The sequence below is a fragment of the Lagopus muta genome, chromosome Z (assembly GCF_023343835.1).
Source record: "Lagopus muta isolate bLagMut1 chromosome Z, bLagMut1 primary, whole genome shotgun sequence".
Lineage (NCBI taxonomy): Eukaryota > Metazoa > Chordata > Aves > Galliformes > Phasianidae > Lagopus > Lagopus muta.
The window spans coordinates 51,772,368-51,785,035 of NC_064472.1; the positions used below are offsets into that span (position 1 = coordinate 51,772,368).

Here is a 12,668-nt window from a genome sequence, read left to right on the forward strand (position 1 = left end):
CAAAAAATGCAGGGAGCAAGAGAAGAGGGCGGGGGTAGGACTAGGGAGTGCAGTTACCACTTTAGAGGAAATTTGAAAATTTAAGCTTTATTAGGGCAGCAAAATAAAATTTGAGGGGTGTTTGTGGTCACTTTGTACAACAGAAAGGGGGAAGATATGTGACCAAAAAAGGTTAACAGTAGCATTAGAAGTAATGGCTATGAACAGAATGAATTTGGGCTGGCCATTGGGAGTAGCTGTCTGGCTACTGAAGAGGAAAGGTCTGGAGTAGTCTTCTAGTCACAGGAGTGGAACTTTTTTGAAGAAAGAACAAAGACTTCAGTACTCTGAAATTTGGCTTTGTTTGTTTATGAAAGGGATTATAAAACGTGTTGTTGTGATGGCAAAGGACTGAATTCAGCCATCCCACATTCCTACCAAAGGGGGATCGGGACCTCCCTTCATTATCCTTAGGTGCCAGAGCAATTTTAAAGATGGAACTGGAGAGCTGAGAGGGAAGAAATGAGATGCAAGAAGAAAAGACTGTTTTGTAGCCTGTGTTTGCAATCAGTAAATATAATGTAATTTAAGTGAATAACACTTGAGTTAATGTAAATTTAAAGCTTGACTTGGGAAAGCCATCAAAATAGTTTTATATAATATTCAGTGCTGTTAATCATCAAATCGTTAGAATCAGAGTCTGAAGTGGTGGGTATGCTGTATTGCTGAAGTCTTCCAATTCAATTATAGCTTTAAAAATACGGCAAACTAAGAGGTGACCACTGTTTAAGTTTGTGGCACCACTAGCAGATGCCTGTTAGTGGTTCTGCAGTATCTTAGTGTGCTGGTTTCTTTGAACTGCAAAAATGTAAACTAAAAAATATTTCGAAAGCACACTTGAGTCACAATCACAGCGCCCTGATTTCCGGTAACGAAGCACGGCTGAGGCGTCTGGAAGCTTTTCAGGGAGCAGAACAGCCTTCTGCTCACGAGCAGGAAGCACAATCACTTTTGACGCCTCAAAACAGCAGCGGCGGCCTTAGACGGGGGTGCCGGGTCCGCGCTCCCACCGCGGCTGTCGTGGGACCTTTCCCTCGGTGTTTTGCGGGTGCAGAAAGGCGTTGGCTTTTGTAGCGAGGGGGAGGCGACAATCCGGAGGCGCAGCGCTGCTGTCCGCCGCGTTGCTCCTACCTCCCCAGGTTAATTTTCTCGCTGGAGGCTCCTTGAGAGTCGAGGGCCACCCCGCCGCCGGGGAACCCACCCCTCCAGCCGCTGCCGCGGGAGGTGCTCCCCCCAGCAGAGGGTGCCGGAGCGCCGGGCCGCCACCCCTCGGTGCCTCTCCCCTCCCCTTCCCTCCCCTGTGTCGGATTTGTCCCCGGTGACGTTGGGATGCTGGGGAAGGCGGAGGAGGAGGAGGGGAAAGGAGTGCGGTTTCCCCCGCCCCCCAGTCGGGGAGAGTCCGTTAGCAGGAGAACCGAGCTGGGGTGGCGGTGCCAGGCCGGCAGCATACGCCGCACCTCCCCGCCTGGGGAGCCGGGGCCAACCGCACCGCTCCTCGCCGCACCGCATCGCTCATCACCGCACTACGCCGCGCCGCTTCGCCCGCAGGCACCAGCACTGATCGCAGAATGGTCCCTGCGGCTGCTCTGCGTCTCCTGGCCTTGCTGGCCGCCGCAGTGCTCCTCCGCCTCCGCGCCGCAGGTAAGGAGTGACCGCCGGGGACTCGGGAACGGAGGCTGCTGCCGTCGCTTTCGGAGGGATTCAGCGGGAGAAGGGAGGCGGGAGGTGCTGCTTTCTCTTCCAGGAAAGTTGTGCGTCCCGTTTGAGGCTGATGGAGCGCCAGCTCCCCAAGTTGATGCTGAATACTGCTTTTGTCTCCGTTTCCTCTTTTTTCTCTTTTATTTATTTATTTATTTGCTTATTTATTTATTTATTGCAAACAGCAGGGCGGGTGGGAGGTGAAGGCAGGCCGGGGAGGGATCACGGACACCGCACCTTCCCGGCCGCGCCCCGGCAGTCCCTCTCTGTACTGCGCCCCGACTGGGGCCGCGCACCGGGGCCGGCTGGAGGCGGGCGGTGGGAGGGGGAGAGAAGGAGAAAACAAAGGAAAAGTTCGGGGTTTTGTTATTGCCGAGGGTGGGTTAGCGAGGAGTGGAACCTCCTCCTTCCCTCCACCCGCCCTTTAGCCTTCCCCTCGGAGTGGTTATAATAATGTGTTATTATTTGGGCCGTTGAGCGTTGCCAGAACCTCACCGAGAACTGGGGGGGTGAGGTGGATTAAAGCGGGCGAGGGGCCGCTGCCGTCCACACAGACGATGGAGGCTCCGGGCCTCTGCGCGCCGGAGTGTCCCGTTCCAGACAGTACCCGGGGGTGCGCCCGTGGGCTGCGGAGCAGCGCGCCTCAGGCAGTCCGCTGCCCGGCCCCCGCTGTGGTGTTGGGTCGGTGCTGGTTCGGCTGAGGAAGCGCCGCGATGTGCGAGGACCTCGGGAAGCGGGGGACCATAAGAGCTCCCCTGAAAGACGCCGCATAACTTTTCTTTTCTTTTCTTTTCTTTTCTTTTCTTTTCTTTTCTTTTCTTTTCTTTTCTTTTCTTTTCTTTTCTTTTCTTTTCTTTTCTTTTCTTTTCTTTTCTTTTCTTTTCTTTTCTTTTTTTTCTTTTCTTTTCTTTTTCTTTTTCTTTTTCTTTTTTCTTTTCTCCTCTCCTCTCCTCTCCTCTCCTCTCCTCTCCTCTCCTCTCCTCTCCTCTCCTCTCCTCTCCTCTCCTCTCCTCTCCTCTCCTCTCCTCTCCTCTCCTCTCCTCTCCTCTCCTCTCCTCTCCTCTCCTCTCCTCTCCTCTCCTCTCCTCTCCTCTCCTCTCCTCTCCTCTCCTCTCCTCTCCTCTCCTCTCCTCTCCTCTCCTCTCCTCTCCTCTCCTCTCCTCTCCTCAAATTTTTTCCCCCTCTTTCCATGTACGCTACAGACGTGCGGCGCTTTCGGAGCAGAAGGGGGAGGAGGTTTAACGTTTTCATTTTCCCCGGAATGTGAAATGCAGCGGGGAGGTCGGGGTGTCGGACACAGCTCTTTGATCTCCCTTAACACCGCTCTCTGGAGAGCTGCCCCCTCCCCTCCGCAATACTGCCCACAAACCCTTCCCGGGAACCGCGGGAGGTGGCGCGGGGGTGCCGCTCCGTGCCGGGCTGGGGCCGGGTGCTCTCCCGATCGCTGCTGAGCTGTACCGAAGTGCGAGAGGAGGGCGATGATGTCTTTGAGGAGGAACAGCGATGCTGCAGATTAGAGGGGACTTGTTAATCAATTGCACGTTTGAAAGGGCTTTTCTTCCCTTTGTTGCACTCGCTAATCCATTTACCTCCCCCCGGGAGGTGACAGATGCCGATATTTCCTGTTGCTCAGAGCCGGGTCCCAGGTCTTGCCATTTGTTGCATTGCCCTGAAGGGAGAGAGTCAGCAGAAGGCTCGAGGTCCAGGGGGAGCGCGTTACCTCTCGCAGGTTTGGGGTCAGCTCCCATCGCGTTTATTTTTTCCTGATGCCTTTACTGCCACTCTGGGAGGGACGATAAGGGGGAACATCAATTTTCGGGACCCCGCACAGCTTCCTGGGCCGCCCCGTCCCCGGGTGTGCGCGCATCGGAAAGACTTCTGCTCTGGGAGCGGCCGGGAGCGGGCCGCGCAGCGAAGCTCCACGCGGCACCGCTTAGGGGAGGGAATGTGCCATGGACTTTTTTTGTTGTTGTTGTTATTTTTTTTCCCTCCTCTTCCATGTGTTCGAGAGCCCATAGTGACAACAATAAATACGAGTGGACTTCTACTGCTTATCTGTATTCTTCTGCTTAATTAGGTTTGCTCAACAGTAAACAGACTATGTTAATTTACGCTTCATTTCACTGTTTATTTTTGAAAATGTTATCTCGGGCTTTGAAACAGCACCAGAAGAGAGAGGTGTCAGTGTGGTGGAACTGTGGGTATGCAGTATGGAATATGACCTGAGGTTCACTTTAATTGTTCCATCTTCTTACTGTTAAATGGGAAAAGATGTTTATCCAACCCGAAGGTAATGCTCACGTGGCTTGCAGAGTATGCTGAGCGTTGTGTTTGAAAACATATGCATAAATTCCGTTAACAAAAATCCGGGAATGAAAACAAAATGATAATACTGTGCTGTGATTTTGTAAGCCCCATGTTTTGTAAACTTCTCCCTAACTTTGCAGTGAAAAATAGTCTGATTTCTTAGGGTACAGAGTTAGTGGAGAAATGAATGAATTAGCGGTTCATTCTGAAAGCTTCCAAATGCCTCACTACAAAAAGCTGTCTTTTTGTAATGAGTCTTCAAAGTTGTGTAGAATTCAGCTGTAGCCCCCCTCTGACGTTAAAAAAAAAGGAGATTCAGCTCTGGGGAATGTAGTTGGATCACCTGGTAGAAGTACATACTGCTTTGAGCATAAGAAATCTTAGTATCACTTTCAGTAAATGATATTGACTGCATGGGCAGTGTTTAGGTCAAACTTTTATTGGCCTTTTTCTTGCATTCATTAAATTGTTAAGCAATTTAGTGGTGAAGTTTATCCTTGGGTCAAAGGTTGTCTCTGAATATCTTTTCCCCTTGAGCTTCTTTAGATAATGTTAGACATTTGTAATGGAATTGCTGGTTTTTTGTGTTTTTTTGTGTTTTTTTTTTTTTCTTTCAATCTCTTTTCTGCTGTAAATAGCATAGAAATGTAAGATGTGGGGAGCAAAGGACCTGGCCGATCAGGCAAATTAATCCTATTAACGAGCTTCCAGTTTGCAGGAAAGCTGATCTTTTCTAAACTCACTGCACTTAGGTGAGGTGAGAATTTGTTCCAAACTGTCGTTGGAATGGGAATATATTTGACCACCAATTAGGAATCAGTGGCTTTAGCCCATTCACAGAAGAGAATGAGACTGAAATAGAGTAACAAATCCTCCATTATTTATTTTTTATATAGCTGTGTGAATTTTTGTGTAGTGAGCTTGTGGCCTTACAGTTTACCTTCAGACCTTAAATTCATGTTTTGTATTTAATATAAATGTCAGCTAGAAACTGTTGTCATCTTAAATTTTAAACTGTGCGTTTGACCCAGATCATTCTTTTTTTTTTTTTTTTTAGAGCCTCTAAAAAAACAAAAACAAACAAACAAACAAACAAACAAAAAAAAAAACCAAAACAAAAAAAAAAAAAACAACCAAACAACTCCCTTCGGTTTTCATACGTAAATCTTTCCGTAGATGCTCTGTGTTGTGCTGTGCGGTTCCTCAGAGGGCAGAAATACTATTTGAAGAGTATTCCGTCTAATTTATAGCATCTGTCACTCTGTTCTCTGTGCGAGGGATGGCTTTCTGTTTAAGTTTGTTTATTCATTGTGAGGCTGTTGCTTTGTAAAGGAAGTTGTCGTTAGGCTCAGCACGTCTGGAAAGTATGCAAGTCCTCAAGTCTTCTAATCTAGTGACTACAAAGTAGTTAAAGCTTCAAAAAAGAGGAATGACAGGATTTTGGTGCACTAAAAGAGGATGCATTGTTTGTTAATCCTGCTTTTTATTGTTACATGTAGTGTAGACTCCTGCAACATTGCTATAAACCGTTTGGGACAAACGACAATTTAACTTAAATGATTGTCTTTCCTCTTGGTTTTGTCCAAACATTTCAGCGGTTTGATGTGAACGATGCCCCGTAGCAGCTTCTGGTGTTCTGTTTTTCCAAGCCTTTGCCATGCACGTGTTCATTTGCAGACAACCTGCTGGATGCTTTTTTCTGATCCTCTCATTAGACCTTACCCACAACCAACCTTTTCTCTTTGTAGCTGTTTGTCCTCCTCAGCTGCTTTTTCAACTTATCTTTCTGGGTGATGTTCATCAATGATCTTTTTTGAAATTGGGTGATTTTTCTAGTTGGCAAAGACAGCTTTCAGAAAAACAGTGTGATAGCTTAGCTGTAGAGTATGCCTTTCAACTTGCAGTGGACAAAAGGCTTGACTGAAGAACACAAACCTGTGTCAAAATTTCAGTGAGAACAGGAAATCACAGCAGGTATGTATTGACATACACCATTATTGTAGTGGGGATAGGTAGATGTATCCAACCTCCCATGGGTTTTGCTGGTTCTTGTGGCAGTAGCGCAGGTATGGAGCAGTTTGCAAAGCTGCTGGAGAATCAGTGTGGGTGCCTTCCAGAGAGATCCACTCTTCTGAGTTAGTTTAAAATTAGCTATATGTTCCTGCTTGAACGGTTGTGCGCATCTACGTTGTGCACTGCTTGCTGGAATGAAGAGGCTGCACTGCTGCCTGCTAATGGAATTTGTCTTCATTTCTGGGTTTGCAGCATCAACACAGTGAATGTGCATCTGTGATGGTGGAGAGGTGTACTGTGCCATAGCTGGTCAGAAAGGAAGGATAACAATATTTGGCTGAAGGTGTTCAAAGAGAGATCATGGGCTTGTGTATCTGTTTTCTCTGAGTCCAGAACAGAGCAGGCTGACATCACTGATACCCATGTAGTGTTTATGACTGTGAGGATTTCACGGGCACCTGAAGCTCTTGGGTTAGTTTGACCAACAAGCTCTGACAGTATGCTAACGGGATTCTGCAGGAGTGAAAGGCTGCATGGATAGAAGCAAACAGAGAACTAGTGCGATGAAAACAGGTAAGACCTTTCCAATTTGCCTTAAGTTGGTTTTGGAGGAGCAACGGGTGGTTTTAGATTGTGTGATGGTACTGCTTGTGGGACACGCAAAGTGAAATCAGTGGTGTTCTGTTCCAGACCCCCATTGTGCGTGGCTGGTTTCAAAATCTAAGTAGTCCGGTCAGGAACTTAGTGTACACTGAGTTCTCACAGGTATGTTGTCTCTGAGCTCTCTGCAACCTTCAAATGTGAGCCATGCATGAAACTATATTTTTAGATTGAATAATTCCTCTTCAGGTGATGTGAACACAGAGAGGCAAGGAACACATATCTCTTTCTGCTTGAAAGAGGAATCCTTGCGTATGCCATCACATCTGTAAAACCTCTGTAGAACTCAGATTTCTGTTCTTGAATTGCTCTGTTTGGACACTTCCTTTACTGATAGTATAAACACTGTACTCTGTAACTTCGGGTTATTGCCCTTTGTCCTTGTCAATGATGCTCAACACTGTTCATTTAGCATCTCATCTGTTAAGCATATTCAGGATGAAGTGGATTCTATAACTGTTCTTTTCCTTGATTTTGGTAGTTTAATACCGTAAGTTTATTTATTTTCATGGTACTGTGTATGTAAGTGGAACGACTTGTCGTACTATATGGAGAGATGATAAATTTTGTTAGTTCTTTCAAAATCATAAAGTTTTATTTTTCTAAACAACATACACAACTGCCAGTTGAATCATAAATTAAACAATTGAAGGACTAATTTCTTAGCAAAGTGATAATGCAGACATATATGAGAGTAGTAGTTGTGGATGCAGTAGAGCAGAAGATGGAGGACAAATAACTTGTAATTGACAGGAATAGACAGAAAGAGTTTTTTTCCGTGTTTCTTACAGGGAAAAAATATGTTGCAATTAGTGAAATTTGATTTGTATTAGTCAAACACAGAAATGCTTTCTTCTTCTAAATTATGTCAAATGTAAGAAAAAGTAATTTAATAATCTTTAAGTCTAAAAGAGAAGTCACGGAATTCCTCCCAAATACAAACTAGTGTGGCTGATTATCTGCTACGTAAGTGCAGGATCTTTATTTGCTCCCTATTAACAACAGCCCAAGTAGATATCTTGGGGCCCTGGGTGTCTGGGAGGTGGAACAGATTTTTGTGGAGAACAAAATTCATGGATGGAAGAATGGATTAAGTCAGAGCAATGAGTGCTCAGGCACCTGAGCTGTTTTTTTACTGTAAGATCTTTGAGCTGTTTTTTTACTGTAAGATCTTGCAATTATTTGTGGTGAACACTTATTTGTAAGACTAGTCTCTCACTTTCAGTGTTTTTAACAAGCTGTGATTGCTGTACATTTTATTGCGTATGGACAGACACCATCCATATATACCTACCAGCACTGCTAAAAGAAGCAAGCTCCAACCACAGTTCTTCATTTCCTTCTGTCTGGATGTTAACGCTTTTCAAGCTTTTCTGTCAGAGCAGTGGGGGACATTTGGGGACAGTTTCAGATGATGTCACAAAATTAATTCACTTTGTCTAAGCTTAGCTGATTGGCTTTGAAATTGATCAATCAGAAGTCTCACATAAGCAAACACCATCAGTGAGCCAGAGGAAGTTGTAATTTCTGTGGCACTGATGACCACACTGTGATTTTAGGGGTGAGATCACCTTTTTCACTACCCTGTGTAGACCTGGTAGCCTTTGTCAGGGGAATTTTGTGAAGCATCTGGGAGAAGGATGGGAACAGTGGCAGTAGTGGCATCTTCCAACTGCTGAAGAAATGAATCTCCATTTAGCTCACAGCTCTCTCTCAAATGCTTTTCTCATTTCTTTCTTCATGCTTTACTGGCACCTCCTGTAAACATCTGCAGAACTAATCATTTTCTTTGCTTGCTGCAGTGTCTCTATAAATTGTTCATTTAATGGTTAGGCTAATTGTGTGCTGCTGTGCTCGTTGCTATTGCCTATTTTTTTGTATCCTCTGTCTTAAATTTGCAGCTTCATTGACTAACCCTGGTCATTTACAGAATTTCAACAGAGCATAGGTGCATGAAGAAATAACGTGTTACTGGTAGATTAAGTGCAGCTGAGAGAGCTGCAGTAGAGTGCAGTTGTATAGGTGATCAACAGTGTGGCACAAGGGATGGATGGCTCAGAAGGACTGAGTTACAGCAGCATTTCCTTGGATCAGTTGAGGAGATTGTCAGGTCTTCCTGGCTTGTTCTTTTGGGTGCAGAACAAATGAAGATCTGGTGCAAGAGGAACAAGGTATTTCTGAAAGGAAAAGGCCAAAGAGCAACACTTCTGGAAACATTTATCTGATTTGCTTGGATTTGCATGTATTAAAAATATAGCTGAGTAGAGCAAGATCAAAAAATGGAAAGAAAATATGGTGCTACTCAACACCCTTGACTGTAACAGCTGAGTTACTTTAAAACATATTCCATGAATTTCCGTTATAATCATAAAAAAGCAGCTTGAAATATTAGGAGGCCCAGATGACACATAAAATTTTCACACTTGATAATGGGAAGGAAGTTATACAGTGTAAAAAGCTCATTGAAATTACATAGTTTATATATAATGTGAGCACATAATCTGAAGAGAAATCAACAAATGGCCATACTGTGACTGTTTCTCATTTAGAAATGTGACATGGCAGAATAGAAAAATAAGGATGCTAGAATAGAAAAATAAGGATGCTAGACGTAATTATTATGCTTCTGTATGAATGTTTACCTGTTCTTAATAAAAAGAAAATAAAGAGGCAAATGGAAGCTAAGCCAATGGATGCTTGATAGCTAATCCAATAAAACTACATCTTTTTATTTCAAGCAGTAACAGTCTTGTTCTGATTCTGCATGAGTGTTGAGCTGTCTGTTCTACTAACATGTGAAGGAAGCATTTATTTTTAATAGACAAGTCTTGAGGAGCTGCCTGCCTTGAGGAGTGCTTGTCAGGTAATATAAAATCACCCAGACTTGATATCAGAGAGCTGGCTGCCCAAAACCTGACCCTGTGAAGTCCATCACAGTTCTGGCTGAGCCGGCTGGTTCCTGTCCCAGGACCACAAGTGCTGGCTGGGGACAGGTGGGTGGCGTGGTGGGATGGGAGTGCTTGGCAGTCCTCACACAGAGTTGCTTACGTAGCCATAGGAATGTGCACTTAGATACATAGAAAGCAATATGCAAAAATTCTAACATAACTGTGTGAGCTAGAAATTTTAAGAGGCACTTTCACAATATTCTCATATCTGATGGTGGTCTAAGACTGGATTCTGTGGGGCTGAGCCTAATCTCTGTTGTTTAAATAAAAATCTCAGCATCTTTGGAAGTCTGATCTGTAAAAAAATGTTTAATTACTTGTCAGTTAGTTCTTTGCACCACAAATACTCCTTCTCATTTCTTCTTGTATTTGAACAGTTGAATTTCCAGCAGTCCTTTCTTAGGCTGAGTTTTGTACTAGCATTTAGCATTAGGTGTGCTAACACAACAGGGGAGTCTTTTTGGTACAGTAAAATGTAAAAAACTAAAAGTTTGTGAAGGCAATACATCTATATGAAGGCTATCTATCTATTGGAGTTTTGTCTTGTAATTTAAATGAGACTCTTTGAATATTCTAAGTTTAAAAAGAATCTGAAGCATCTAGCTGCTGCTACAGCTAGATGGAGTTGCCCGGGGCAAGTCAGACTGCCCTCTGTATCACCACATCATCAATAGTGGACTCCCTTCTGAGGGGAATTCTGAGGGCCCGATATGCCACTTGGGTCCATTCCATAGGTGGGTGTGTGGCCTTCTTGGTGCCCAAGTGAGAGATGTTACTAGGAAAATCACTCACCTAGTTAGACCCTCTGATTATTATCCATTACTAGTTTTTCACATTGGCAATGATGAGGTAGGCAAAAGAAGCCCTGGGGGCTTCAGGGCTCTGGGGAGACAGCACCAGGTGCTGGGAGCACCAGTGGTGTTCCCTGTCCTCTCAGTTGGAGACTGACAGAAAGAGGAGGACAGACAGATCAAATGAATGGCTTTGAGGATGATGTTGCACTTGGGGGTTTGGATACTATGACTTGGGGCGCAGCTTTGAGAAAGGGTGATGGATGTCATCTACCTGGACTTTTGTAAAGCCTTTGACATGGTTCCTCACCACATCCTTCTCTTTGGAGATGTATAAACTTGATGGATGGACTGTTTGACGGATTCAGAACTGGTTGGCTGGTTGGACACAGCCAGAGGATTGTGATTGATGTTTCTATGTCTGGGTGGCAGCTGGTCAAAAGTGGTGTTCCCAAGACTCCAAAAGTTGGTTTTGGAACCAGTGCTCTTCAGCATTTTTTATCTATGACATAGATGATGGAATCCAGCATACCCTCAGCAAGTTTGCAGACAACTCCAAGCTGAGCAGTGCATCAAGAGGGACCTGGACAGGCTGGAGAAGTTGGCCCATGTGAACCTAATGAGGTTCAATAAGGCCAAGTGCAAGGCGTTTTACTTGGGCCTGGGCAGTCCCAGGCGTTCATACAAACAAAGGGAGGATCCCCTTGAGAGTAGATCTGCAGGGAAGGATCTGGGGATCATGGTGGATGAGAAGCTGGGCATGAGCCAGCAGTGTGTGCTTGCAGCCTGGAAGGCCAACTGTGTTCTGGGCTGCATTAAAAAATGGTGGCTAGCAGGGAGAGGGAGGTGATTGTCCACCTCTACTCAGCTCTTGTGAGGCCCCACCTGGAGTACTGCATCCAGGCCTGGGGACCCCAGTACAGGAAAGATGTGGAGCTCTTAGAGTAGGTCCAGAGGAGGGCCACTAAGATGATCAGAGAGCTGGAGCACATCTCCTATGAGGAAAGGTTGAGGGAACGGGGCTTGTTTAGCTTGGAGAAGAGAAGGCTCCAGGGAAACCTCACTGTGGCCTTCAAGTACTTGAAGGAAGCACACAAACAGGAGGGGAATGACTGTTCACACAGGTTGATAGTGACAGAACAAAGGGGAATGGTTTTAAACTAGGACAGGGGAGGTTTAGGTTAGATACTGGGAGGAAGTTTTTCACACAGAGGATGGTGACACACTGGAACAGGTTGCCCAAGGAGGCTGTGGATGCCCCATCCCTGGAGGCATTCAAGGCCAGGCTGGATGTGACTCTGGGCAGCCTGCTCTGGTGGTTGGTGACCCTGCACATAGCAGAGGGGTTGAAACTAGATGATCTTTAAAGGTCCTTTTCTACCCAGACCATTCTGTGATTCTGTGACTTTATGATTCTGTGATTCTTTGGTTACACTTTTAATTTGTTATCTTTCTGTGGCTAAATATAAATCTTTATCAAGAACTTGAAACTTTGTAGAAAAAGTTGGAAAAAAAAAAAAAACAACAGGAGATTGTGACAGAGAAACCAGAGAATTATGTTCATGTAAGAAATTTTTTTACTGGCAATGGGAATAAAAATCATTTGAAATACCCTAGGAAACCAGTAACTGATGGGTGACCATAGACATTAAAAATTGCTTTAAAATATTCTGTCATTACATTGGTGGTTGATGACGACTCCTTTCATGATAGACCAGAATCCCTTACAAAGGGGAAGGTTGTATTATGTAGATAAAATTACAAGCTTGGGCAGGATATGAACCAAGCCTACATGAGGAAAATATATCTGCTGTTGTTTTAATTTTAAAAATAACTACACTTCCTTGCTCTGCCTGGAAGCAATTTAATACAGCAAATTGATTAAAGAAAATAAATTCCAGCCAGACCAGAAGCGGTAGTTAATGAATATCTCAAGAGGGTGAACTCTTTTTTGTATTTGGTTCTGCAGACTCAGTGAATTTGGATATTAATATTTGAAATTATAGACAGTTATTCTGTCTGTTTTTCTAGAACTGATCTCTCATTTACCTTTTTCTGTTGATGTCTGTTCAGAAGTAGTATTCAGAAATTTGTTTCTTCCATGATATTGGGGGCTTCAAAGCAGAAGAGAAAAAATACTCACAAATTTTATGTCTAAATCTTTTGGGTAACATTGCTTTTCAGAGAAAGACACATTTTTCTCAAGTATTAT

The 12,668-nt window shown here is 44.5% G+C and overlaps 1 protein-coding gene across 1 annotated transcript in view; it reads left to right on the plus strand.

The window, feature by feature from the left end:
- Positions 1 to 1,436: 1,436 nt before the first annotated feature.
- The window catches only part of ROR2 (receptor tyrosine kinase like orphan receptor 2), a 150,709-nt gene continuing 139,477 nt past the window's right edge, over positions 1,437 to 12,668 (plus strand). The window contains exon 1 of the mRNA XM_048931255.1: positions 1,437 to 1,680. Within this exon, the coding sequence (XP_048787212.1) occupies positions 1,608 to 1,680 (73 nt within the window). The 5' untranslated portion in view covers positions 1,437 to 1,607. The remainder of the gene's footprint in view (positions 1,681 to 12,668) is intronic.